General features: G+C 48.9%; 6 protein-coding genes across 12 annotated transcripts; 1 reads left to right on the forward strand and 5 right to left on the reverse strand.

The window, feature by feature from the left end:
* Nucleotides 1-89: 89 nt before the first annotated feature.
* acvr1l (activin A receptor, type 1 like) lies at nucleotides 90-3,399 on the reverse strand. 4 transcript variants are annotated; one of them, XM_037241287.1, is made up of 10 exons: nucleotides 3,240-3,399; nucleotides 2,641-2,733; nucleotides 2,256-2,507; nucleotides 1,962-2,173; nucleotides 1,788-1,887; nucleotides 1,482-1,628; nucleotides 1,142-1,417; nucleotides 871-1,068; nucleotides 668-798; nucleotides 90-603 (listed from the first exon to the last, which is right to left on the reverse strand). In XM_037241287.1, exons 2-10 carry the CDS (start codon nucleotides 2,720-2,722, stop codon nucleotides 472-474), a joined length of 1,530 nt encoding a protein of 509 aa, XP_037097182.1. In that variant the 5' UTR covers nucleotides 2,723-2,733; nucleotides 3,240-3,399; the 3' UTR covers nucleotides 90-471. The 4 variants fall into 4 exon arrangements, with proteins under 4 accessions (XP_037097182.1, XP_037097180.1, XP_037097181.1 ...); XM_037241285.1 differs by having other exon boundaries at nucleotides 2,256-2,531; XM_037241286.1 differs by having other exon boundaries at nucleotides 2,641-2,754; nucleotides 3,240-3,389.
* A 687-nt stretch (nucleotides 3,400-4,086) lies between these two features.
* LOC119116137 (otolith matrix protein) lies at nucleotides 4,087-6,540 on the forward strand. The gene is made up of 10 exons (XM_037241333.1): nucleotides 4,087-4,156; nucleotides 4,224-4,362; nucleotides 4,433-4,569; nucleotides 4,897-4,999; nucleotides 5,141-5,326; nucleotides 5,433-5,607; nucleotides 5,670-5,737; nucleotides 5,833-6,017; nucleotides 6,118-6,289; nucleotides 6,381-6,540. The coding sequence occupies exons 2-10, from the start codon at nucleotides 4,242-4,244 to the stop codon at nucleotides 6,389-6,391; spliced, it is 1,158 nt and encodes a 385-aa protein (XP_037097228.1). The 5' UTR covers nucleotides 4,087-4,156; nucleotides 4,224-4,241; the 3' UTR covers nucleotides 6,392-6,540.
* Nucleotides 6,541-6,735: 195 nt separating this feature from the next.
* Nucleotides 6,736-9,692, reverse strand: si:dkeyp-110a12.4 (pancreatic secretory granule membrane major glycoprotein GP2). Its single transcript, XM_037241338.1, has 9 exons — nucleotides 9,107-9,692; nucleotides 8,861-8,949; nucleotides 8,693-8,797; nucleotides 8,118-8,278; nucleotides 7,907-8,042; nucleotides 7,754-7,848; nucleotides 7,510-7,678; nucleotides 7,334-7,448; nucleotides 6,736-7,263 (listed from the first exon to the last, which is right to left on the reverse strand). Exons 1-9 carry the CDS (start codon nucleotides 9,186-9,188, stop codon nucleotides 7,091-7,093), a joined length of 1,125 nt encoding a protein of 374 aa, XP_037097233.1. The 5' UTR covers nucleotides 9,189-9,692; the 3' UTR covers nucleotides 6,736-7,090.
* A 378-nt stretch (nucleotides 9,693-10,070) lies between these two features.
* Nucleotides 10,071-17,883, reverse strand: shprh (SNF2 histone linker PHD RING helicase). Of its 2 annotated transcripts, XM_037241069.1 has the most exons (29): nucleotides 17,717-17,882; nucleotides 16,895-17,426; nucleotides 16,702-16,831; nucleotides 16,384-16,605; nucleotides 16,239-16,317; nucleotides 15,994-16,144; nucleotides 15,818-15,920; nucleotides 15,493-15,752; nucleotides 14,968-15,423; nucleotides 14,565-14,895; nucleotides 14,333-14,496; nucleotides 14,012-14,268; nucleotides 13,800-13,921; nucleotides 13,588-13,676; nucleotides 13,156-13,248; nucleotides 12,959-13,066; nucleotides 12,756-12,898; nucleotides 12,511-12,684; nucleotides 12,271-12,333; nucleotides 11,964-12,189; nucleotides 11,760-11,897; nucleotides 11,569-11,670; nucleotides 11,435-11,506; nucleotides 11,184-11,372; nucleotides 10,943-11,035; nucleotides 10,785-10,871; nucleotides 10,549-10,727; nucleotides 10,362-10,442; nucleotides 10,071-10,252 (listed from the first exon to the last, which is right to left on the reverse strand). In XM_037241069.1, the coding sequence occupies exons 2-29, from the start codon at nucleotides 17,414-17,416 to the stop codon at nucleotides 10,153-10,155; spliced, it is 4,734 nt and encodes a 1,577-aa protein (XP_037096964.1). In that variant the 5' UTR covers nucleotides 17,417-17,426; nucleotides 17,717-17,882; the 3' UTR covers nucleotides 10,071-10,152. The 2 variants fall into 2 exon arrangements, with proteins under 2 accessions (XP_037096964.1, XP_037096963.1); XM_037241068.1 differs by having other exon boundaries at nucleotides 13,588-13,921; nucleotides 17,717-17,883.
* A 331-nt stretch (nucleotides 17,884-18,214) lies between these two features.
* On the reverse strand, nucleotides 18,215-21,404 carry LOC119116130 (SH2 domain-containing adapter protein F-like). Of its 3 annotated transcripts, none has more exons than XM_037241317.1 (8): nucleotides 21,191-21,404; nucleotides 20,407-20,674; nucleotides 20,223-20,324; nucleotides 19,979-20,141; nucleotides 19,587-19,829; nucleotides 19,287-19,464; nucleotides 19,065-19,184; nucleotides 18,215-18,934 (listed from the first exon to the last, which is right to left on the reverse strand). In XM_037241317.1, exons 2-8 carry the CDS (start codon nucleotides 20,662-20,664, stop codon nucleotides 18,748-18,750), a joined length of 1,251 nt encoding a protein of 416 aa, XP_037097212.1. In that variant the 5' UTR covers nucleotides 20,665-20,674; nucleotides 21,191-21,404; the 3' UTR covers nucleotides 18,215-18,747. The 3 variants fall into 3 exon arrangements, with proteins under 3 accessions (XP_037097212.1, XP_037097214.1, XP_037097213.1); XM_037241319.1 differs by having other exon boundaries at nucleotides 20,407-20,656; nucleotides 21,191-21,403; XM_037241318.1 differs by having other exon boundaries at nucleotides 19,587-19,826; nucleotides 21,191-21,403.
* A 175-nt stretch (nucleotides 21,405-21,579) lies between these two features.
* yju2 (YJU2 splicing factor homolog) lies at nucleotides 21,580-23,869 on the reverse strand. The gene is made up of 8 exons (XM_037241357.1): nucleotides 23,736-23,869; nucleotides 23,179-23,279; nucleotides 22,922-23,066; nucleotides 22,719-22,853; nucleotides 22,444-22,625; nucleotides 22,199-22,358; nucleotides 21,967-22,111; nucleotides 21,580-21,776 (listed from the first exon to the last, which is right to left on the reverse strand). The coding sequence occupies exons 1-8, from the start codon at nucleotides 23,757-23,759 to the stop codon at nucleotides 21,646-21,648; spliced, it is 1,023 nt and encodes a 340-aa protein (XP_037097252.1). The 5' UTR covers nucleotides 23,760-23,869; the 3' UTR covers nucleotides 21,580-21,645.
* Between the last annotated feature and the right edge of the window lie 65 nt (nucleotides 23,870-23,934).

Consider the following 23,934-nt stretch of genomic DNA (forward strand, 5'->3'; position numbering starts at 1 on the left):
GCGTGGCTCTCTAGCAGCGATGCACACCTGGCTTTTGTAGTGTTTGAGTGCCTCCTTGCATAATGACAAATGTGACACAGTGGGCGGAGCCTGTTCGGAATTAGGTGTTTTATTGCCAAAGATAACAGTGCTACAAGTTTTTTTTTTATTTTTATCCAAGACAATTGCAAACAGTAAATCACGGATTAATTTCATTTCCCCCTATGTACTCGTGTATTTGACTGACATAATAAAGTCGTTTCAGTGATGCTTGCCTTTTTGAATAATACCATAGTAGTCTTTGTGGTAGCGTTTAGCATCTCGCTAACCGCTTGTCGATTTGTCTCTCGCCCATTGAAGCCATGGATCGGAAAAGACGACATCAGTTCGATTAAGAAGTCCACGGTCCTCCGTGTGGCTCGGTAGCAAAAGTCCGCAGAAGGCCGCCACGGGATTAAAAAGGAAAACCGTTCCAGCTCGCCCGTCCGTCTCTCACGAGTCTTTTACCTTGTCCAGGCAGCTGTGAATCTTATCCAGGGTCTTCTTGATGCGCAGCGCTGTCAGCCTGGCCGACGGGTTCTGGTACCAGCATTCCTTCATCAGCTTCACCAAAGCCGACAGCGTCTACCAAGAAGAACATTTCAAGTCCGGTGTGTATATCGCCAAGCCTTCTCTCTAAAGTACGTACCGGGTCGGAGAACCAGCGATTGGGAATGAAGGGCCTCTGCTGCTCCACACACACCACCTTCCTCATGTCCTCGAAGCTCGGGTCGCTCGGCACCTGATCGTAGAACGGAGGCTTGTATTCTTCCACGATACCTGCGGGGGAAGGAGAACCACTGGAGGTTAATCGTCAAGCTCTGAAGGGAGAAAAGAAAAAAAATCTTTCACCGTTGCTGTACGAGCGTCTGGCGATCTCCCACAGCACCAGCCCGAAGGCCCAGACGTCCACCCGCTTGAAGGCGTCAAAGCACTTTGTGTGTAAGCTCTCGTCCAAGACCTCGGGAGCCATGTAGCGCTTGGTGCCCACTTTGGGGTTGTTGCCCGCGTCCAGCAGGTTGTCGGCCTGCGAGTGTGTCACCGCCAGACCTGAAACATAGGAGGGCCGACTTATCATACCGGATCAGAACGCTACTGGGCTATTTCTCCGCGGATAGCTCACCCAAATCTGCGATGCAGCAGCGTAGCTCCTTGGTCACCAGGATGTTCTTGCTTTTCAGGTCACGGTGAGCGATGGCCGGCTTGCCTTCAGCGCCGAAGATCTCGGTGTGCAAGTGTACCAGGCCGCTGGCCACCGACGCCGCCATGGCCAGGCCTTCGCGCGTCTCCACCGCCACGCGCTGAAGATAGTCGTACAGGGAGCCGTTCTCGTGGTAGTGCGTGATCAGCCACAGTTGCGTGCTGGAGTTGCGCGACGTCATGTCGGACGCTATGAAGCCTGCGGTGGTGAAAGAAAACCTTGAAACCACGCCCTGACTCATTGGTAACGACTTGATGCCTACCCAGGATGTTTTCGTGTCTCAGGAGCACAGTGTTGTAAATCTCGGTCTCTCGGAACCAGGACCTTTCGTCCCTGGAGGAGAAAATCTTGACAGCCACGTTCTCGCCTTGCCACTGGCCTCGCCACACCTCGCCGTAACGGCCCTTGCCTAGAACGGACGCATGAGCCAGTATTAATAGGCGGAAAAATCATTTTACAAAATTAATTAATTGTATTGCCCCCCCCCAATGTTATGCTAACCATAAATGTCAATATATTTTTTTAGATGTTCCAATTCAAATGACTATTTTAGCTCCCCGACACTCACCTACACACTCCATCAGACTAATCTGCCTGGCAACAGTCCTCTGAACCAAGAAAGGAAGGCCCGACCCGCTTCCCGATGTGCACGAGTGGTCCAGCAGATCCTTGAAAGCCAAGACAGACCCGTTTAGTCAGAGCCGCAGCTTCCCAGTCAGTGGCCGCCCGGTGTTGTTCTTACGGCTAAAGTGCCGTCCCCCGCGTTGGAGGTGATGAGTCCGTCTACGGCCCCGTGCTCAGTGTCAAACTCCTGCAGCCTGTGAAGGTATCCCCGGTGGAGCCTCCTGCAGAGCAGCGCCGACGCCACCGACAGCAGCGCCAGGGCCAATACCGGGCCCAGCGCCAGGAGAGCCAGCGTGCCGGCGCCGTAGCCAACCGGCTCGCCCCGCGGAGCTACGCCGACAAAGAAAGTAGCTGAAGGTAAATGAACATTTGATAGGCTTCAACTGTTTCTGAAAAAGACTTCTTGGACTACCTGAAGGGAGCATGGCCATAACGGCACTCCTGGTGGTGTTGGCGTTGCACAGGTGGCGCGAGCAGCAGTGGATGGCCTGGTGGGAGGAGGGCGGCGTGGAACAGTGCAACCGCGTCTTCTTGGGACCCTCCAGGCAGCCGCGCTCAAACACCACGCCGCCGCTGCCCACGCGTACCGACGAGAAGCAGCGCGTGCCGCGGCACTGCTCCTGCAGGCACTTGGAACCGTCGCACAGGCACAGTAGCTGACCCTCTGGTGGGGGAGACGCAGACGGACCTTGTTCCAAAAAGATATTTGCACCCTTCGCATAGTTGCCCCACTTTCATTTTTAAGATCAGCAAATGTCAAGATCTGACCACATGAAGTCTAATGGTCCAACCAATACCTGAGCTCTCAGATGATGTCTGCGGGGCCCACAGGGAGAGCATCAGCAGCAGCAGGGGGACATGGACACTCCTAGCAGCCATGGTTCAGTGCACTGAAGCGGGGAGGAAACAGCCCGGTTAATACATCAGGCAGAAAGAAGTTTACAAAGAGGATAATTGTGTTTACGCCCCCTCCATATTTGCCAACATCTCCTAATTGCATTTAAACGTGGTTGGAGCACAACATACCAAGCTTGCAAGTGGGCATGGATGAATGGTATTTCCGTTCACTTCAATGATGAGGTTTTGAGTTACAAGCATGGTCACTTTACAAATTTCACTCGCATCTGAAGGCGCAACTGTACAAGTAGCAAAATGATACCTTGTTTTCCTTCAAAATCGTTCAACCCTAGTTTAAACACAAATGTCGGACGTTGGTTGTTGATTTGAGGAGCACGCAAATGAGGAGGTTTATTTATCGCCGCCTCCAAGGCGCCACTCAAGGCAGAAAGATGCCCGACGCCGCTAGTTAGCCTAGCCGAGCTAAACTGGCTGCAATACGGAGCAAACCTGGACTGGAGTACTGACACAAGCGAGGCGGTGAAAAGATTGGACCCACCTAGCACACAGGGGTGACGAATTCTACCTCATCATGTAGGTCACGCTTTGGTGTCCTTATTTTAGGCTTGAAACTGTTTTCCTCCCTTCTGTTTTGTTTGTGCCTCCTCTTGGGGCCACAGCCCAGCACACCCGCTTACTCGTTTTGGTTCAGCCCCCGCGACGTCACTACAACAAAGGTGCATTATGGGCCAGAGTTTGCCAGATCGGTGTTTATGATCAAACATAAAACTGATTTTAAGTTTAAAAAAAAAAATAGAAATTCGTTGACGCTAGCACACAGCTCAAAAGAAAATTTTAATTTTTAAAACTTTAGGAGTTTAGATGTAAATCAAGATTTATTAGCTTGAATGTAATACATTTTTAATATTGAAACAATTCCTATGTGTGACAGAGCAGACTTGATTTGAGAAATACTTTTCTGTTAGCTCATGCATGCAGTTTGAGGATCACCTTGCAAACCTCCCAATGTTCTCTTCAGAGTTGCCCTAAAACAATGCGCCCTTTCATCTCGGAATCAGGCCTGCACAGCTCAAATGACATTCATTTCAACCTATTTTAATAAAATAAAATACAATAAACATTCGGGACGTAACAAAAAAAAATTGAATCGGAAACTCGGTTTTGATTGAATGAAATAAAAATGTTGCATCATTTCGCGCAATTACAATTGATGCAACTTCTGCCCTGCAATGTAGTTTTTCCGCCGCATAATTTTTTATTTTATTTTTATTTTTTCTAAGCGTGCAGGTATGGGAGGAATAGAGCAGTTTTATTGTACTGTCTGTTTCCCGTCTTCACAGAGCCACATTGTCTGCAACTTTTTTTTCTCTCTTTAATTAAAGACTCCCAGTCTGCTCTCAGTGACCTGACGCGCTCCCCGCTCCACGAAGGGGAAACGCTATCCCTGCCACGAAGGTGGGATTATTCGACGGGAATAATGCGCCCTAAGATTCTCGCTTGAGTGACTTTTTTTCCCCCTCAGCCTTGCAGTGAAATCCTGATGCTCTTCATCCTGAGCAGTCTGACCAGAGCGGACATGGAGCTTTTTGGGACAACGTCAGCTTTTATGTTTGTGCTGCACCTGCTTTCTGTCGGCGGTGTAGTCAATCCCAAAACAACAGGTAGGAGCATATATTCGTTGTTAGTTTATAAATACATTTAAAAAATGCAATTAAAATGCGCGTCTCCAAGTGTCCTGGTGCGTCGTATCCGATGCGGAGGAGCAGAAGTGCGCCGACCTGGCTGGGAACGCCACGGCTCGGAATATCCGAGGCACTTTGCAATGCGTGCGAGGCCTGAACGCCAGAGACTGCATGGAGAAAATTCAAGTACGTCTACATTCAAACGCACATGAGCATTTAAAAAAAAAATCTCTTTTTAAACCTATATACAGCGGAACCTTTGTGATCGACGCAATTTACGGACAATTTGGTTCTGAACATTTAAAAAAAAAAAAAAAAGTCCCAATTTTATGGAATTTAAAACCATCAATTCTATTCCAGGGAATATGAACAGTGCTTTGCTGCCACCTTGTGGCGACTTGATGCCAAGCAACTATGTTGAATTTAAAAAAAACAACCTTTAACTTTAACTTTCTTCCTATAAAATATAAGAAAAAAATCATATAAATCTTGTTTACGAGTTTTTTTTGTCAGAATGGGAGCGCAGACGCAGCCTCCATGTTTGCAGATGACATTTACGCCGCCGGCCTGTGTTACGGCCTGGAGGTGGCTGCCGGGGAGTCCCTCAATGGAGTGGGTAGGCATCTAAGAGATCAGTCACTTTTTCTTTCTCTTATTTGAGGAGGTTAGGAGCCAATCTTGGTTGCTGAACACTCCTTTTTTCATTGTAAATCTTGAATGACTCAAAATGACTACATCTGATCCATCTGCTGGCTAGACGGCGTGAGCTACTACGTGGTGGCGTTGGCTCGCCGCTCGTCGTCCGACTTGTCCCTGCTGGAGATGCACGAACGCAGCTCGTGCCACCCGGGCATTCGCACCACGGTGGGCTGGACCGTGCCCGTCGGCTACCTGCTCAACACCTCGCAAATCAGCCCGGGTCACCAGTGCAACTTCCCTCGTGGTGAGAACCTCAGTTTGCATGTAAACATAAAACATTCTTGCTAACGCAAAGTCGTTACCTGGCATATCACGTTTTTTTTTAACATTTGGAATTACCCTCCTTCTAGCTGTGGGAAACTTGTTCGGCTATAGTTGCGTGCCCGGCATCAAAGACCCCCAACACGACCCCCGAGGCAACAACCCAAAGAACCTGTGCGAGGCCTGCATCGGCGACGACAACGACCGACACATTTGCGCCAGCAATCCCCGAGAGAGGCACTACGGCGAGGCGGGGGCCCTGAGGTAGGCTTTCCCTCGCCGAGAGACGCAATGCATCCTGGGCAACGCCTTTGTTTGTTTCCAAGGTGCGTGGCTGAGAACCTCGGCGACGTAGCGTTTGTCAAACACAACACCGTTTTTGACAATTTGGATGGTGAGTATTTAAGATTATAAAATAATCGATGACTGCAATGTATTTCTATGTGTGTTGCTGCACCGTTTGTGTTTGACCCTTTGACCCTAACCCAGGCAAGAACCAGGACTCGTGGGCCCTGGACGTGGAGGCCGAGGACCTAAAGCTGCTCTGCCCAGACGGCACCGAGGCCGACCTAGACGACTACCGGCACTGCCACCTGGCTGCCGTGCCCGGCAACGGCGTGGTGGTGCGTCAGATGGACAAGTGCCGCGTTTGGAAGTTCTTGGAACGACTGCAGGTCATCCACCTATCCTAATCTATTACCCATCATTCATCCAGTCACCCACCTTTCCTTCCAGTGTCCATCCATCCTTGCCTGCTCTGCTTTGCCCTTGTAGAACTCGTTTGGTAACTCTTCGGCCGGCTTGAGCATGTTCAGTTCTTCTGGCTACTCCGACTCCGACGTGCTGTTCACTGACTCCACCCGGCTCCTGCTGAGGGTCCTGGGGGGCTTCACATCCTGGCTGGGCCCCTCCTACACCAGCGCCCTGCAAGCGTTTGAGTGCGAAGGTCAGCGTGAAGGTCCACATGAAAACTGACCGGATGAGTCCATATTGAATATTTGAATGCTGTCATGAATTGTTCCATTTGTGTTCAACAGGGTTTTGTTGACAAAAAGTGGCGGCCATCTTTCTTCCTCTTCTCCCTCCTGACATCCAATTACGCCTTCAGTTTCCTTGTGTTGTTTCCACAGTTGTCAAAAGGCGACAACAATACAAACCTGATACATTTGATAAATAAAAATTCTTTTTTTTAAAAGGATAAAAGAGTGTTACTTGTTGAACATTTTAGTGCCTGCTGTGGCTTTTAGAGACAGTGAAACCTGACTCAAATGAGACAAATCAGGTGTTGCAACAGGGTGACATAGAAAACACGGGGACCGGAGTTACCTACCCATGAAAAAAATAAAATAAATGCACATGTATTAGTAAAAAAAAACAAAAAAAAAAAAAACATGTATAGTTTGTATACTTTATTTTAGTTGTGAACATATCAAAATACAAAATAAACAAAAAACATTTCTTTCTACTGTACGTCAAAGTATTAGCTTAAAAAAGTATTTCAAAATGAGATATAAAAACAACAAGAAGCATAAATATATATAAAAAAAAGTATTTCATTCTATGTGAGGTATATTAAATATCATTTCTAATTTGCCAACAATACACACAACACAAAAAAAAACAGGTATAAAATACTAAAAGACCTACATTGAGGTATTTCACTTCTTCCCTTGAATATTAATTACACACAATTTGAAGAAAAATCTTGAAGTAGTAATGTAGCAGAACGCTTTTGGATCCCATCGAGTCATGAGGCCACTTCGGAGATGTGGTGTATGTTGGAAAGGGTGAGCTGAGCCTCCCGCGCCGCCGGGTAGAAGCGCCTGGAACGAATCCACAATCTCCCTAAGACCCCCGTGACCAGTAACAGGACCACCAGGAACCCCGCCAGGATGAAGGTCTCCACCGGTGGGAGTCCACCTGCACGGAAAAAATGCAAAAATGTTGGTAGAGTAGAGCGCATATAAATACAGTTGCTTAAGGAACGTACCTAAACGGGGACGCTCGCTGTCGGACCGTCGTCTGATGGGACCGTAGGACACCGTGTGGGACAGTGGGATGTCTCGCCGCGTCCTCATCAGGATATCTTCTTCAGCCGAGCAGTTCTGGAAGATTCCGTTTTATTAACCGAGGGGGTGAAGTTGAAGATTGAGCGGGCACACTCACGGGTTGGCACAAGCCGGGCCCGTTATGGCAGATGTGGACGTTGCAGTGCAGGAAGACGTTGGTGTAGGAGCCGCCCACGAATTTGAACATCTGGATCCTGAACGTGGCCTCGGCACCCTGACCGTTCTTCAGCACGCTCAGGGTCTGTTGGTTTGGCAATACGGGGCAGCTGAGGCCAAAGAGAAAAGAAACACATGGAACTGTCCTATGGTGGTGCTTTTGAATCATATAGTTGAGTGCCCACCTGTCCCTAATGAAGGTGTACTGAATGTGGCTGTAGGGATCCTTGGTGGGCGTGGCCCAGCATCGCTCCATGCGCAACATCAGGTGAGCTGGTATCTGGGAGGACCAACATTTTGAGCGAAATCAAAATGCGGAAAATGTTTCCGCATCTCACCATAAACACTTTGACAAAGATGTCGTCGTCCAGGGTGAGCGAGGGGACGGTGGTCCACTTGTCCTCAAAGGCCTCGTCCTTGTACAGCAGCATGGAGACGGAGAAGTTTCCGTCCTCTGTGTTGAGCGTGATTGTCCTGCGTGCGTGGGAAATCAAATCTTGACAGCAGGCTTATTTTAAAAACTTTATCATGATATCAACCAAGACTAACCTGACATCCACGCGTATCATGTTTTCCCCGTTGGGTTGCTGCACCATGTAGTTGATGGGGTAGCGGCACACAAAGGTGATGTTGATGTAATTCCGGGTGATGATGTCAGTGTGGTTGTCGTGGATGGTGTTGACGAACAGGATGTGAGTGGCGTCCGACGTCTGAAGCAGCAAACACAAACATCAACCCCATCAATATTAAACAGTACAAGATAGGCGCTAATGGCTAACTGAGCTCTTCTTGTATTGTGTCCCCCCCCAAAACTCAAACATCTTCACAAGTGCTCTCCAAATGTGTTTGGTTCAACTCCTCAAGTGTGTCTATTTGACGGAAGAGCGAGGCGAAGACGAGGGCGGGGCGTAGACGTTCATCATTTCCATGTAAATCACCATCATTTGGAAACGCGGGAGGCCGGCCTGACTCGCTTTAACTGCGGTACCGCCCTTCGTCCCGGACTACGCCGCCTTTCTCACAGCCATTCTTCTTTTCTTTCTGTCTGGGACTTTTTGGGCTCAGAATTACGTCTGCGCTCGAGAAATGGTCTATCCCGTTTGGAAAAAGCCGAGCAGAGTTACCGTGATGCTTCCGCAGTGGGACAGATTGCTCTTGATGCTGAAGACGTAGTCGTCGCCCACCTCCACGCCTCGACAATCGGGGTCGTTTAGATGCAAGTCCCAGGCCTGCGCACAAATATTAGAAATAATCATAACCGGCAGAACAGTCACAAAGAGGGCGTGCCTTACGTAGACGGGAGGGACTTTGTTCAGGAAGAAGGCGCTGGGGATGACCACTTCCATGTGGTCGTTGGTGCAAATGACCGTTTCGTTCAGCTCTAGGAGAAAGAACATGATTATCACTCGTTTTTAATGCACTTCAAATTGAAAACAACAACACAGACGTGAAGCCATGAACAGAAACGGTGCTTATTTACAAAACTGCATGAAATTTGTTTCAAATGAGCTTTAAAAAATAATACTGGAAGGGCTCACCTTCTTGGAAGGTCTGCAGATCACCTTGGGAGGAGACGGCTGTGAAGGTGAGCAGCAACAAGGTCCACGGCAAGCTCACCATCTTGTCTCCTTCCTACCCCTGGGAACGTTTGGCCGCCGACTGCCGCTGTCAGGGCCACAAGACGTAGCACCCCGACGCCCTCGCACCCCCCGGGACAGCTCTAATGAAGTGGGAGCCTCCCTCCATGTCCTCGAGGGCCAACAATGAGATTCCACGCGTGAATAGGGGGAGCCGAGGGGAGTCCGAGGTAACTCCCCTTTTTGTAAACACGCTACGACGACAAGTGCGGCGGCGGTAACCATGTACGCCACCGCTCTTTGTTGTCAGCAGACTTTAAAAAAAAAAAAAAAAAAGAAGATCTTTATGGCTTTGCGGGAACCCCTGCGGGGGGAGCCGGCGAGCAAAGAAAGTGGAGTGCACGTGCGCTGTAGAACAAGATCATAAAACACGCTCTTCACTTCCAGACAGAAGGAAAGAATGTGAGAAGGACAAAACAATGAAGGGTTAACGTACAAAATGGCAGGCAGCATGCAAAATGGGGAAAAATATTTTTTTTTTTGTGGGTGCACAACATTGGTTGAAATGATACAAAAATGTTAAAAAAAAAAAAAAAAGCATGCAAAATCTCCCCTCCCTTTTTTTTTTTTACAAGTTTGAATTTACAAGATTGGTTTCCAAGAGACGGAATGTAGAAATTTCATTGTCTCGCCACCACACATAACACAAGAGCAGCTACAGGGAGAGAAGATAAAGAAATAAAAGAGGGAACCTGCTCTCATTTCTTTTGTAATGACACCAAAAGGCCTCCTTCCTTGCCTGTGACTTTACGAGTCGTCCCAACTGCCTTTTATTTCCTGGAAGTTGTGGAAAAACAGCACAGGCATGAAAGACTCAATACAAGTCAAATGTACACTCATGTCTTCTGACGTCAAAGTTCTTTTCTTTTTTAAGAAAAAGTGGGAATGTGCTAAAATTAAGTGTCCGTCACTGCCCCCTACAGTACAGAAAGAGTAGTGCATCATCTTCACTGCAGATGTTGACCGTCGTCTTCGGAAAACAGCTCTGCCAGGTCGGCTACGGTGAGGACGGCGGCCTCCGAGTGCTTCATGGCGGCTCTGCTGTGACTACACGACCACAAAACATGTTCCTTCATCAGCGCTACCTTCATTCCACTTGCTACACAAACAACTAAATACTACTAGGGAAAAAGTTTTCTGAGAATCTGTCTCACACCTCTTATCCGCCGTTTTAAGCATGGTCTGCATCCTCTCCTCGATGGTGGACTTGATGAGGAAGCGGTGCACGAACGTCGGCCTGGGGAGGACGAAGACAGACGCTCCTAATCCTCACACCGATTTTTGTGCCATCACATTATTTACTATTTACAGCTGATTTGTTTTTGGGGTCAATGGACATGTACTTGGTTTGTCCGATGCGGTGCACGCGTCCGATGGCCTGCAGCTCGTGGGCGGGGTTGAGGATGGGCTCCACCAGCAAGACGTGCGTGGCCTCGATGATGTTCAGCCCGTTGGAGCCCGTGTGCAAAGGAAGCAGCAGGATGTTGATCTTCTTCTCGTACTTGAACGAGCTCAGGTTCTCCTGGGGCGGCAGGAATCAGCACAGACACGAGAAAGAGTCCACAAAGATTGTACAAACCTGGAATTTTTGGATCCCGTTGATTTGCGAGAACTCCATGTTGTTGTCAAAGAGAGCTTTGGCGATGATGTCGAGGACACTCTGCCACTGGAACGGAGATGGAGAGACAACGCAAATGAATCTCACTGAGTCGAAACATGACGCTTCAAAAGTCTTACCGTAGAGAAGACCAAACACTTGGCGCCCGGGTCGTTCACTTGAATCTTCTTCAGGGTTCTCACCACCGCCTCCACCTTGGTCGAGTGGCTCCCCTGAGTGAAAAGCAGTTTCATTATTTAAATACATTTAGAAAATGATAGTGCCTCGGTAGCTGCTGCTGTTTTGGTTCGCAACGCTAGCAAATTAGCTTAGCGACAAACAGAGGTATTTAACTGTATTTCTACCCGAGCTAACACCAACCTTGACTGGGATGTCCTGGTCGTGGCTGGACGCCTGCGCGGTGAACACGTAGGAGATTTCGGCGTGAGACGTGGCCTGTCTGCAGATGGCGCAGTTGATGGCGCGTCGGCGCGAGCCCACGCTGTACTGCTCGAGGATGATGGCGATGCACTGGTTGCAGAAACAGTGGCCGCAGGTCAGCACCGCCCACTACAAAGAAAAGAAAAGGATGTTAAAAATGCACAAAGAAGCGCCACAACAAAGGCGCTCACCTCCTGTCCGAGCGGCCGGGCGCAAATGGGACAGGGTTCCGGGTTCAGGCCACCAGTGGACTTGTCCTGGGACTAAAATGGGGAGAAGGTTGAAGAGTGTGCGCGGGAGGAGTGGGCTATAAAAGAGGAAGCACCTTCTCCAGGTTTGTTAGGTATAAAAACTGTCCCAGCTTCTTTTGCAGCTGAGACTTGGCCACAGCTTGGTCGTTGAGAAGCTTCACTCGGTTCTGCTCCACCTGCAAACATCAAAACGGACCAATCGGATTTTAAAAATATCATTGTAATATTTATAAAATAGATCCATTTAAATGTTGCTGTACTGTACCTCGTGCGGCTCAATGATGTGCAGCACTTTCGGCTTTGGCTCGTCTGGGAGACGCAGGCGGAGCCTCTCGGTGGCCATCCCCAACTCGTCGATGGCCGACACGTGATTACGCAGAACCATCCAGTACTCGTGCAGCACCTGACGGAGGAAGCGGGCCGAGCGCTCCTAATCCAGAAGTCGGAAGCAAGCGCATCCGACGCCAACCTTGTACTCCTTCTTCCAGGTCTCAAAGAGCTCCATGAAGGCGTTGCCCTGCTCCACCAGCTCGGCGTCCACGCGCTTGACCTTGGCGAAAGCCAGGATGGCCTTGAGGGTGCGTTCCGTCTCACTGGCGGCCCACAGGCCTCGGCTGGTGGTGGGCAGGCGGTCGTCCACCAAACCTTCCTCGTCTTCGATCATCTCCTCAAAGATGGCCGTCTGGCCTTTCACCCTGCCAATCGGTCACAGGGCCCGTTTTGGCCGTGAATGCATCAACATTGCGCAACGGGCGTGCAAAAGTGCCTTTGCTTACGTGTGCGAGAAGAGCTTGGATTCGTAGTCGGTGAAAAGCTCGTCGGCTTTGCAAAACACACAACTGGGATATGGAGGGAAAATGTCGTACAGGAAAAGAATGTCAAACACCATGTGGACATGTCAAATAGGATTTTAATTTACAATAGAGAGAAAAATGGGCTAAAAATATATTATGTAGCGTCGATCTCCCCAAAAATTAATATTAATTCATCGAGAATAAAAAAAAAACTTGTCTCACTTATTAAGCGGCAGTCGCATGGGCCTGAGGTGGCAGACGGTGGCCTCGTCAATCACCTTCTTGGATGCCGGACCCTCCAGGCTCTTCACAGCCTCCCTGACGATTTTCTGGGACTTCATCAGGTCTTCCATCTGTGTTGTGAGCAGGAACAGCAGACCGCGGCCATCACGGAACCTGCGGGGGGGGGGGGGGGGTCGGCTTTGTCCAAAGTCTTCCAACTCGGTTGAGCTCATTTGAATTTTTACTTGTCAGCCATGGAGAGCTTGTGAGCTTGCTGCTTGTAGCCGGACGTCAGCTCGTTCTTGACGCGGCCCACCAGGTCGTCGTCGGTGGCGCAACGGACCGCCCGCTGGATGACGTCCAGCCACCAGGGAGACTTCAGGTTGACCTAGTGGAGAATCAAAATGAAGCAAATTCTCCCCAATTGTGCCTGTTGTAAACTGCTCACTTTGCGCTTCAGGTCTTTGATGTTCTGCAAGACGGGCTGCAGGGCTTGGTGGGCGTCAGCCACCTCAGAGTCATACTTGGTCATGTAGTGTTGACGCAGTTGCTCAGCCTGACGAGGGGGAAAAACCAGCAATCGTTAAAAACATATTTTCACGAGGCAAAATCTTCAATGGTTGAAACGGAAGAGCTGGGAGGAACCTCCTCGCTGAGGCGGTCATCTCGCAGAGTGGGAGGAATCCCAGGATGCTTTGCGCTTAGCAGCTCCATCAGATTGTGAGTCGCGTGAAGTCTCTGTGAACAAATACAGAATCAAAAATCAAATCAAAACTAAAAAACGAAACATAAAATGATCCATAAAATAATCATTACGAACCATTGAGAATTAAATTATTCGGTCTATAAAAAGCATTTGAGCTCATTTGAATTTAAAATAAAATTAAACAAAAATTATTTAATCAACATCAATTAAAAAAAAAAAAACAATTTAAGAAAGAAAAAAAAAATGACGTTTTATGTGGGACACTGCTATTCAGGCACGGGAACACAAAACGAGTTTATTTTGCGACGTGACTTTTCATATGTAAATTGAAGATGCACATAAGAAGCGGCAGATGGCCTTTGCTTGCTTACCTGCAATGAATCCGTTTTCAGTCGGCCTTTGTGCTCCTCTGATGAGCGCAGCACTTCTCGGTACATCTCGGCCGCCTGCTCAAACTCATCTGCAAATAGACGGGCAGGAATGGGGGCTCCGTCATTATTGACCCTCAATACGGCGCTAACGAGATGTGGCTGGCGCACAAAGCAAAAGTGCGAGTGATTCCCACGCGTGCTCCATGTCATACCTCGGATGATGTGGATTCCGGCCAGACCGTTGAGAGCGCACACCAATTGTCTGTGGGCCTCTTCGCACTCCACTCGACATTTCTTCTGCAGGGACTTGAGGAGCTCCTCCATCGTCATGGTGCTGCGAAGAAGCAATCCCAGGACACGGGTGGTCAAAGTCCCACCGACAGTGACATCGCTAAAACAGTCCAAACAAAAATACTTCTTTCACCTCTTCTGCAGGGGCAGGAACTCGCCTCGAACTGCCTGTGGATGGCAGCAGGCCTGGCGTAGCCGCAGCAGCGGGCACAGGATGGTGGCCACGGTGCGGCGGTCCAGGCTGCCCAGTTTCAGGCTCCAGTCGGAGAGCTTGCGCAGCTTGAGCAGGGCGTCCTGCGAGCACACCTCGTGCTGTCGGTGGTAGAAGTGGCCCTCCACCGGGGAGAACCGCAGCCAGTGCACCTCCTCCGTCTGAGGAGGGATCTGGATCTGGAACGACACAAAACCGGGTCAAATACCATCAACGTCATCAGATCATTTTTGAAAATCTCACCTGATCGATGACGTCCTTCTTCGCCGAGCGCCACAGCAGCTGAGCCACCACGCTGTAGAGAGGCTCCGTGTTGCCGCGGCGATACGGCCTGTAGAGCAACTGGTCCCACCAGTGCTTCACCCAGTACGGATCCACGCCCAAAAAGAGAACCAGGCCGTAAAGGTCTGCAGAGACGAGTGAGGTTTTCAACACAAGACAGAAGAAGCTATGAATGTGAAAAAAAAAATCGTACCCTCTAAGCCTCTCTGCACCGGCGTGCCGCTGACGCACCATCGGTTGACCGAGGCGAGGCGTAGCGCCATCTCGGCCGCTTTGGCGGTGGGACACTCCACCATCTGCGCCTCGTCCAGACACACGCGCCACCACTCCACGGCCACCAGGGGGCTGGGCACGGCCATGTAGCGCTTCTGGTTGCGGAAGCGGCGCCCGTCGCGACTGTTGCTGTGCGGGATGTCCACGTAGTTGAGCTCCGAGCGCAGCACGTCGTAGGTGGTGATGACCACGTCCTGCTCGGCCAGCAAACGCGGCTGGATGAAGCCGTGCTTCTTCACACCTTGGTACACCTGGTAGAGAAGAAAAGGTCCCTCACGTACGGCCCCGACGATTCGTTCGGTTTCTCGAATGGGCTCTCTCACCAGCACGCGCAGCGAGGCCGACCTGACGTGCCGGTTGATCTCGTCCACCCACTGGTGGCAGATGGAGCTGGGCGAGATGATGAGCGTGGCCCCGGTGGAGACGGGCGTCATGGCCACCAGGCAGTGGGGGCAGTAGAACGGCGTGGTGTCCAGGCTCTCCTCCTTGTAGTTGACACAGCAGGCGTGCTGCCACAGCTGGCACTTCATGCACTGCACGCGGGCCTTGTAGTCCACCAGGCCCAACTCGCCGCAGATGCACTCGAAGCGGTAGTCGGCCGCGTTGAAGGGTACCACCGACGCCCGGACGGGGGGCTCCGGCTCCTCGCTGGAGCGGGATGCACCTTCTGGCGTGGGCTCTCCATCTTCACTCAGGGAGGTTTGGAGCGCCACCTCGGCTTTCTCCTTCGCACGTCTTTGGAATGTCTTCCTGGGCGAGCTCTCAGAGTATTTTACATTCTGGACGAAAAAATAAAAGCATATCATTTCTGATGACCCTTAAGATTTATTTCTTTCTTTTTTGCTTACAGATTTGGGCAGTGCAGCAAGCGTCTTCTTGGCGTCTTTGTATTTCTTTCCCAAGCGGAAGGAGCCTGCCAGGCCGCGACCCTTCACCCTCTCCACCAGGCCCTCGTCCGTCAGCTTGGCCAACGTCTTCTTGATGTGACTTCGGTTCTTCAGGAGGTCGTAGCCGTAGGTGGCGCGAATGAATGTAAACACGGCGTTGACGGAAGCCCCTTTGCCCGATCGCATTTCCTTGATGGCGGTGAGGAGCATCACGCGGACAGCTGCACAAATGAAAAGCTTGTTAAACTTACTTTATGATTTCATGTCATGAGGGAGAATGACATACCCGGGTGAGATATTTTTATTTTGGGCTGCACTTCGGGCTTGCAGCGGACAACTTTCTCGTGCTCAAGCGGAGGCGGGGGGACAAAATAATTCACAGACGTTCCCTAAAAAAAAAAAAAATGTAATGATGATTTTGTATTTGGCCGATAACAGTCTCGTGTAAATGGTGGTCCTCACCACAGGCAAGGTAAGGGCCTCCTGCTCCAGGTCCTGTCGGCCGTGAGACAGAATCAGAGCCAGGACCTCCACCGTCTTGCCGAGGCCCATCTCGTCAGCGAGGATGCCGCCTGGCCGCTCCACGCCGGCGAGGGGAAACTCGCGGATTAAACTGAGAGCGAGTTCAAATGTTCAAATATCGCAAAGTGGCTCATGCATTGAGTGATGTCTTACGAAAAACAAAACACAGCACATATTTTGCTCACCAGCCAGTAAAAGGATTGTAGAACAATTTCTTTCCGCACAACGTGACCAACTCCCGCCACAGGAAATGCAACGATTGATCTGAAAAAGGGGCGGGGTCTCATTAACAAAGACCACAGAGACGTGGCATCCTATTTCTCAATCTACCTTTCAGGGCCGTATTCCGGATTTTCTCCCGCATCAGCATCCAGTTGACGGCTTGGCTCTGATAGGGACGGAGCACCGGGAGCAGAGCTTGGTGCTGGACATCAGAGGTCCCTTCCCGTCGGCCGTCGGTTTGATGCACGCATCTGACGTAGTCGTAAAGTTCCTCCACGTTCTGCCGCTCCAAGTCTGTGTCGCATTCCTCCTCCTCGTTGTCCACCACTTCTGCAGAAAAAAATATGGCGGAGACGTCGAGACGTGTCAGTAATAGATGGAGATTAAAAAATAAATATTTTAGCAATAGTGTGAGAATTCACCAACCAGGAATGATGAAGTCGTAAAAAAATTCCATCATCTTCTGTATGAGCTGATTGGATTTCTTCATGCGAGCGTTTCCCTCACTGAGAAACTCCGGCTTACCGAGGCCACTTTCCAGCAGGTAAATCCCGACCTGATGGGGGGGAAAAAAAAAAAAAATAAGTAGAAGTAGACACGAAAAGAGTACTCATCATACCTTAAAGGAGTCCTCTTCAATTTGGTGGCAGACCTGTAGCACCCGTCTCTTCTGGAGCCAGTCCAGGTCCTCCAGCAGGACGCAAGCAAGGCTGCACTCTGCGGCGCAGGTGTCGCCATCCTCGTCAGGCTCCTCGCTCCCCTTAAAGCTGATGCAAAGCCCATCCACCATCTTGCGAATCGCAAACGCCTCGTGTCGAAAGTCCAACGGTAGCCGCGCCGGTCGGACACGAAATTCCCCGACGAGAGCTTTCCAGATGTTGGCGAGTTGGACGACGGGCAGCACGGTGAGTGCCAGGGAGGAGACAGAGTCTGATGATGTTGCGGGGAGTTCCTCGGGAGTGGTCGTAAGCGGCGAGGTGTTCAAGGAGATGTCCGTAGATTGGTGGGCAGGAAGGGAGGAGCAAGATGGCATCACCTGAATGTCCTCATTCCGCTGATCGTCCAACATATTCCAGCTCAACCTTTGTTTCGCCTCCTCGTCCACCTTCACTGGGGGGGCCTTCTTTCTTCGACTACTCATGGTTGCAACCCTACATTGGAAAAAAAAAACCACATCATACAGTAGACCCTCAAGTAACCACTAAATTGTGTAAAGAGTCAAACACAATTAGGAAAGGATAACACTTGCAAGAAGATAGATAGCTAGATCCCTCAATAATTAAATAACAGTTACATTATTCCAAATCAATTAAAAATGAAAATTATTTTAAGGCCATATCGTGGAGTCAACATTAAACAGCGTTACACAATGAGACACTTAAAATGGACTAAGTATGATTACGTATTTAGCCGTTCAGGATGGAAAAAAGAGGGTATTTACAGTTTGGAACGCCCACGAAGAACTTGGTCGTTATTTGCCGCACATAAAACAATGTTTTGTCACCACAAATCCATTATTAGGTTGTAAAAATGCTGATCAGTCTCCATTTAACTGAGCTTTTATTGTTGATGCTGGTCGCCATTTTTTTGCACAGGATGTGACGACACAATGCAGCGCCAGTTTGACGTCGAGACAAATTATTTTGTTTTTTACGATAATTAAGATTATTGTATAATAATGACTTTCATTTATGTTCAACGCAATATTCAAAATATATACATTGTGTTGATTTATTTTAATGGTTAAAATGTACGTTACGCCGTCGCTTGTTGATTACGTTTTCTACGCTTCTGATACGAGCGTGAAAAATTCAGCAATTATTCAATTCAATTATTCCAGGAATTATTCAATTCTCTGTCCCATTTTATGGGAAATGGAATGAAAGAATGAAATTTCATGAGTACATATTGTTTCATCTCTTTCAAAATGTCAAGCAACTCAAAGTTAAAAACAGATAAGTTTATTTTCAAATCTTAGAAAACAAAACAAAGCTATATTTGGATGACAAATGCACACCTCAAGTGTCTTGATGCTTTCAACTCATCCACTATGTGGGTCACTAACACCTAAAAATGTGAGCGACAGGAAACTTAAATCTACAATTTATCTATCTACAGCCGACGTTGGGCATAATCCTCGTACCTCCAAAATCCTCACTTTTCAGGAGACCCCAAAAACGCATTCTTGTTCAAGCATTAACATTGCGTCATCAAAGCGCACAAGCCGTTTTCAATGGTTGAGAGCAGTCGAAATATTTGTAAAAATAACGCCCACACGTGGGGAAGATTTGTGAAAAACTATGACATTTATCAAACAGTGATCTTCCGGCCCAATGCCAGCGATGTGCAAGAACCGTTCAAGAAGATCCTTTCAAATGTTCTACTTCAGCGCTCAGCCTTGCAGTCCGTGTTCTCGAGGCACCGGGCTGAATTTGAGCTGCCACGAAATTTGGCATTTTGGGTTGCGCCCTGTCAGAGCGTCTGCACAATGACGGGATACAGAAGGGACATGTGCTCGGCCCCCCGGATGGGCAGCTTGTGCGTGCTGTAGTAGTGGATGACCTCCGGGATGGTGGCGAAGGGTGGGCTGTTCTCGCCGAGGACGAAGCAGCCGTCGGCCAAGCGCGTGAACTTCATGTGCATGAAGCCCTTGCAACTCCTGGAAGACATAACCATAAGAGGCATATTGGACAACAGTCCCCCAGATGAATCACAGTACGTGAAAAGTTTTTCCAGAAGAAAGAAGAAAAAAAAAACACAGAACCTAAAGAGGCTGTGCGTGTGTATACCTGAGCGAGAGAGAAAAGTCATTGCGGCAGGTCTGACTGTTCCTCACCAGGTAGGAGCTCTCCTTGCACAGGGTCAGCAGAGCCTCTGCCTCGGAGCGACTTAGCGCTCCGTGGTACCACCTGCACGTGGAATTTGGGAGAGAGGGGAAAAAAATGCACATTATAATATAGATTTTTTTTATGATAGGAAGGACAACAAGCAAAATGGACATCAGGCCTCACACTTGTCTTTCCAGCGGCAGGTTGGGGTCCACTCGCTCTCCGAGGAGGGGCAGCGCATCACAAAGCAGGCGCAGGGTGTTGGAGTCCGCCGCCACGGCCGACGCGTTGGGGGCCTTTGTCAGCCTGCTGTTCTCTGTTTGGACGCGCGAGCGCTCCCTCTCAGCGCCCTCAAACTGAACTGCGGGAAAAAAGTGACAGCTTCGTCATCACATTTAAATCAAGGCCCAAGTTCGTCTTTATCCGAATTGCCCAAGGCTCACATTTACAATCTGTTAGTTTAAAAATCACTTTGAGACGTACCGGCGAGCGCTTTGGAGATGTCATTCTTTTTCCACTCCCACGGCTGGTCGTACTCGTCGGCCGGCCTTTCATCGTTCTGCGGCAGCCGGCTCTCCCTATCGTCTGCGGGGCTAAGCGCACTGTCAAGCTTGTGGAGCTGCTGCGGCGGTGCCGTCGGCGCGCGGGCCGGCAGTCGGGTCCGTTCCTCATACGGGCTGTCGTAAAGCTGGCTGCCGCTGGTGCTCTTGTTACGCTGCATCTCTGCTGAGACAAAGACACGACCTTCTTTTGTCTGTTTCCTCAATGGAAACTTGAACACATTGCAGCATTTCTCTTTGTACAGAATAAATCCTCAAGAATTTTGAGAATGAAAGTTTTTGCAAAGACCGAAAAAGAGGATTCGATGAATTCACCTGAAATAATCTTCTGAGCCTCAAACGGCTCCATGTAGCTAGAGCAGTCCGCCGGCGCCGATTCGGGCTCCCAGTTGGTCCGCGTCCTCGGGTCTGGACGGGCGTCAAACGGGTCCGAATAGTCCGTGTCGGGGTCCGGTGCTACCGGGGCAGAGGGCAGCACCTGGGACAAAAATCAATGGACGGACGCCACATTGAGATTTGCTTGAGAGCAGGTGCAAAGTGGACTGGGAGGCAGTCTTACAGGCTCCTCTTGAACACTGACTGGACTCAGGGCAATCTTACAGTGGCCAAACTCCTGAGACTCCACTTTAATCAGCCTGTGTTTAGGGGACAACGCCTTCACCTGCCAACGACACACTTTATCAATCACACACAATTGCAGATTTGCCACTGGATGAAATGAAGAGAAAAAACATGTGCTGTACCTCTGTTGTACCATTAGACAAGCCAGAACCAAAGGAAGGAAATGGAGGCAGGCTTACATCCACACCACCATAGCCGCCCCCGTTTTGGTGCTCCTTTACCGAGCACTGGTACGGATCCTCGAAGTCCAGCTCCTTTTGGGCTCGGTAGGCCCGCAGAATCTCGCTCTCGCTGTAGTCTGGCCTTGGGGGCTGCGGGGGGTCACGTCGGTTACCAAAGTTCAGGTAGTCCTTCAGCCAGTTTGCCATGGATCTGGTCATGACAATGCGCCTGTAATTAATGTGGTTTGCATGCACTTATTTATTTGATTGACTTCTGTATTTCAAATAACGCACCTGACAATGAGCACTGTTTTGAGCAGCTTCAAATTCTCACCAAGAAACATCAGTAAATCATGTTCAGTGGTTTGCATACGACATTATGTGACAGCATTGGCATTAAGTAGCAGATTGAGTTTTGTATGTATAGAGTTAGATCAGATAGATAGCTAGAAAGATGTGTCCATCTAATTTTCAACACGGCCTTTTGCGATTTTATTTTACGGCTCAGTAGAGAAAACGAAAGTTAGCCTGCTAGCTTATGTTAGCAAACATTCTCTGCATTAAAGTACGTAAATGTATCGAACAGGAAATCGATGGTTATAAACTAAATTCAGACAGCGTCGTAAATTCGAAATGAAAATAGAGTTGAAAAACGTGAGGTATTAATGTCAAACTGGACAGCGAGTGAGGCATTTAACAAGTTAGCTCGGCTAAAGCTAAGAGTTGACTTAATTGAAAAGCTCACCCTTTTTCTTCACTTTGACGGCTTTTCTCCGTTTATTTCAAACGCCCCACCTTTTTCTTTTATAATAACCATCCGATGTTTCTTCTGGGACGTTTTTGAGTCAGAAATACCACGGTTCGTAGGGTCTGAGCCAGTTGTCTACCCGGGCATTAGGGTTAGCCAACAAGCTAACGTTAGCCTGGCCAATGGCCACAGCGATCCCTTGTTACTCGGTTTAAAGGGGAGGAGTGACGTCACAGGCTATGCCTTTCCCTTTAAATTTCATTTGTGGCACGCTGTCCAAATATTTTTACAATCATTGATCCTTATGGTATTTTGACAAAAGCATGCTTCATACCTGTACACATATATATATTGTTGTGTGGTTACAAGAATTCAAAAACCTTTAGTTGCCTTTAAACAGAGTTTAATTATATACTAAAACATATTTCATGGTGTCATCAGTGTACATCTCCTCATTCGCTGTCATTGCTCTCGCTGTCTGAATAAGTAACCAACAGGCTGAGTGACGACGTTTCCTTCGGTGCGTCCCCACAAGGAGTTGAAAGTTTAGCCACGCCGCTGGCACAAGGAGATGCCTTTTTGTCTGTAAAGGGGAATTATTTTTTTCTTGTTCATAACAAAATTGTTTGGTGACACAAATCCTCCACCTGTGAATAGCGTAAAATTGTACCCCGTATTCATAGCGGCTCCAAAAATCCCTTTAAGTCAAAAATCTGTTTCGTGACAACATTTTTACTTTCATAGATGGATAAAGTAGCTTTGCGATCAATTACCTGTTCCCGAGCTAGCGGCAGTGGTCTTGACTCGACTGGTCGATTTCTTGCGTACGACAAGCGATCCGAGAGCGCCGCCTGCACCCAGGGTGCCCACGCTCTTCTCCCAGCTCTCCAGCTTGGCCTTTTTTGCAGTGACAGCGCCCTGCGACACAAGACCAATTTCAACCGTAAGCATGAAAAATACAAAATGTACACGTGGAACAAAAAACATCTTCTTCCTGTAACATACATGAGCTTCTGTGGGTTTGTCGTCTGTGAGGATGTCAGTTGGGTTGGAAGTGTTGGAGGGCTTCTGTGACGGGACGTTTCCGCTGTTGCCGCTGGCGTCTTCTTCATTTTCAGAGTCGGAGTCGCGCAATCTCTTCACCAGCGCTCGGTCCAACATGTCTCTGCACAACACATTCAGAAAATTGAAGCGATGGGTTCTAATGGAAGCAATTAAGATGTGACTGCGGTAAAGTAATCTCCAATTACTTGGTCTCCCGCTCGTCCTCTTCTTTCTCCCGCTCCCTTTCTCTCTTCTCCAGCTCTCGGTACTTGCCCAGCATGCTCTCAAAGTCCACCTGGGCCTGTCTCTGGTTCAGGTCCTTTAGTTCCTGGAGATTCTCCAGCACCTCCATCTCCATCTTGGAGTCCCGTGTGCGGTTCTCCAGCACCTGTCAGATGGGGACGTCAAGCACTGCTACATTAGCGCTTTGCAATTGAGACCATGTAAGACCTGGTTGACTTGTTTTCTGGTACGTGGGCACCTTCATGGGATTGTTGAGCTCCTCATCCTCTCGCTCTTGCTGGACTCGCTTCTCCTCCTCCTCGATGAGTTTCTCCGCCTGGAAGTTTCGGGTGGCCCCGTGCTCCATGGCGTAGTCCGTGTTTTCCGGGTCCGTCTGGAATCACGTGCAGACCACTTTCAGCGGAGCCCTTTTCAAATGGCCACGTTTCTACTTGAACTCACCTTGAACGTAATCTCCGCCAGACAGCGCGTACATTTGATGTAAAAGCGGAAGATGGGGAGTCCCATGTAGAGCTGGTTCATGACTGTCTCTTTACGTGCATTGAACTTCTTTCCCTTGTAGATGTACTCGCCGCAGGTTTTACACCTGTGCACAATCAATGAATTTTAATCAATGGTGACAAGCATGCTTAGAAGTCGATGAATAAAGGCAATTCCATCCTTTACTTGTGAATAATTGTCGACTGTGGTACACTTACCTCATGTTGAATGGTGCCATCAATCTGACCACATACTGTCGATCTTTAGGCAATTTAAGTTTAGGGATTTTGGCCGGATCAAAGTCCGGAGGGTAGTATTTCTGTAAATAAGGACAAAACATGCGTCACTGAAAGCTGCAGCGGCATTTTAATTTTAACAACTTGACCATTTGATCAGAAGTGCATTTGTGGACCCCGTGGAGGCTATTTCGTGTGTTTGGGGGTGTTCTACGGTATTGAGGGGGGCTGGTTGGCCGCTGTTACTTTTTTCCTTTGTCTTGTTGCTTTACTTGGATGGCTTTTATCTTTCGCACTTGTTGGCTTTCTTTTTGCAGCCTTATAGGAGCCTATTGAGTTGTGTGTCTTTTATATACCCGCTCTGTGATATGAATGCTGCTGGGGCCTAAATTTCCCCACCCCCGGGGATCAATAAAGTTTCAATCAATCAATCAATAGATGCTCCCCATAAGCTAGCGCTAGCTTGTTAATCGTCCCTGTTCGACACAACCGCACACTAACGACGAGTTATTAGTTTTACGTTTGGGCTTTATACTTACATTCAACACTTTCCTTTCAGACATCCTTACAGTCTCTCAACAGCCAAATTGGACGAGTAGTTGAAGTAGTTAGTTTGACATCGACCACGGCACAAACACGGTTAGTAAACTTCCGGTTTTTCTTCTTCTTCTTTTTCTTCGTGGGTATGACGGAATGAACGATTTGCTGCCGTCTACTGTCCATTCCCTTCATTGCAGT

This window comes from Syngnathus acus, chromosome 22 (assembly GCF_901709675.1).
Source record: "Syngnathus acus chromosome 22, fSynAcu1.2, whole genome shotgun sequence".
Classification (NCBI taxonomy): domain Eukaryota; kingdom Metazoa; phylum Chordata; class Actinopteri; order Syngnathiformes; family Syngnathidae; genus Syngnathus; species Syngnathus acus.

What these genes read in the sequence shown, in the direction of transcription:
- acvr1l (XM_037241285.1), bottom strand. Translation starts at nt 2,722, where the DNA reads ATGGCTGCTAGGAGTGTCCATGTCCCCCTGCTGCTGCTGATGCTCTCC. An exon ending in CTGCTGCATCGCAGATTTGG is followed by an intron (nt 1,069 to 1,141) that starts GTGAGCTATCCG and finishes CCTATGTTTCAG; the next exon opens with GTCTGGCGGTGACACACTCG. An exon ending in ATCGCTGGTTCTCCGACCCG is followed by an intron (nt 604 to 667) that starts GTACGTACTTTA and finishes TCTTCTTGGTAG; the next exon opens with ACGCTGTCGGCTTTGGTGAA.
- LOC119116137 (XM_037241333.1), top strand. Translation starts at nt 4,242, where the DNA reads ATGCTCTTCATCCTGAGCAGTCTGACCAGAGCGGACATGGAGCTTTTT. An exon ending in GGAGTCCCTCAATGGAGTGG is followed by an intron (nt 5,000 to 5,140) that starts GTAGGCATCTAA and finishes TCTGCTGGCTAG; the next exon opens with ACGGCGTGAGCTACTACGTG. An exon ending in CGTTTTTGACAATTTGGATG is followed by an intron (nt 5,738 to 5,832) that starts GTGAGTATTTAA and finishes ACCCTAACCCAG; the next exon opens with GCAAGAACCAGGACTCGTGG.
- si:dkeyp-110a12.4 (XM_037241338.1), bottom strand. Translation starts at nt 9,188, where the DNA reads ATGGTGAGCTTGCCGTGGACCTTGTTGCTGCTCACCTTCACAGCCGTC. An exon ending in ACAAAGTCCCTCCCGTCTAC is followed by an intron (nt 8,798 to 8,860) that starts GTAAGGCACGCC and finishes ATTTGTGCGCAG; the next exon opens with GCCTGGGACTTGCATCTAAA. An exon ending in TCTTTGTCAAAGTGTTTATG is followed by an intron (nt 7,849 to 7,906) that starts GTGAGATGCGGA and finishes TGGTCCTCCCAG; the next exon opens with ATACCAGCTCACCTGATGTT.
- shprh (XM_037241068.1), bottom strand. Translation starts at nt 17,416, where the DNA reads ATGAGTAGTCGAAGAAAGAAGGCCCCCCCAGTGAAGGTGGACGAGGAG. An exon ending in GGTGCAGAGAGGCTTAGAGG is followed by an intron (nt 14,497 to 14,564) that starts GTACGATTTTTT and finishes TCGTCTCTGCAG; the next exon opens with ACCTTTACGGCCTGGTTCTC. An exon ending in AGAAGGACGTCATCGATCAG is followed by an intron (nt 14,269 to 14,332) that starts GTGAGATTTTCA and finishes GTGTCGTTCCAG; the next exon opens with ATCCAGATCCCTCCTCAGAC.
- LOC119116130 (XM_037241317.1), bottom strand. Translation starts at nt 20,664, where the DNA reads ATGACCAGATCCATGGCAAACTGGCTGAAGGACTACCTGAACTTTGGT. An exon ending in TGTCTAATGGTACAACAGAG is followed by an intron (nt 20,325 to 20,406) that starts GTACAGCACATG and finishes TGTCGTTGGCAG; the next exon opens with GTGAAGGCGTTGTCCCCTAA. An exon ending in GGCTCAGAAGATTATTTCAG is followed by an intron (nt 19,830 to 19,978) that starts GTGAATTCATCG and finishes TCTTTGTCTCAG; the next exon opens with CAGAGATGCAGCGTAACAAG.
- yju2 (XM_037241357.1), bottom strand. Translation starts at nt 23,759, where the DNA reads ATGTCTGAAAGGAAAGTGTTGAAT. An exon ending in GAGGACGAGCGGGAGACCAA is followed by an intron (nt 22,359 to 22,443) that starts GTAATTGGAGAT and finishes TGTGTTGTGCAG; the next exon opens with AGACATGTTGGACCGAGCGC. An exon ending in ACAAACCCACAGAAGCTCAT is followed by an intron (nt 22,112 to 22,198) that starts GTATGTTACAGG and finishes CTTGTGTCGCAG; the next exon opens with GGCGCTGTCACTGCAAAAAA.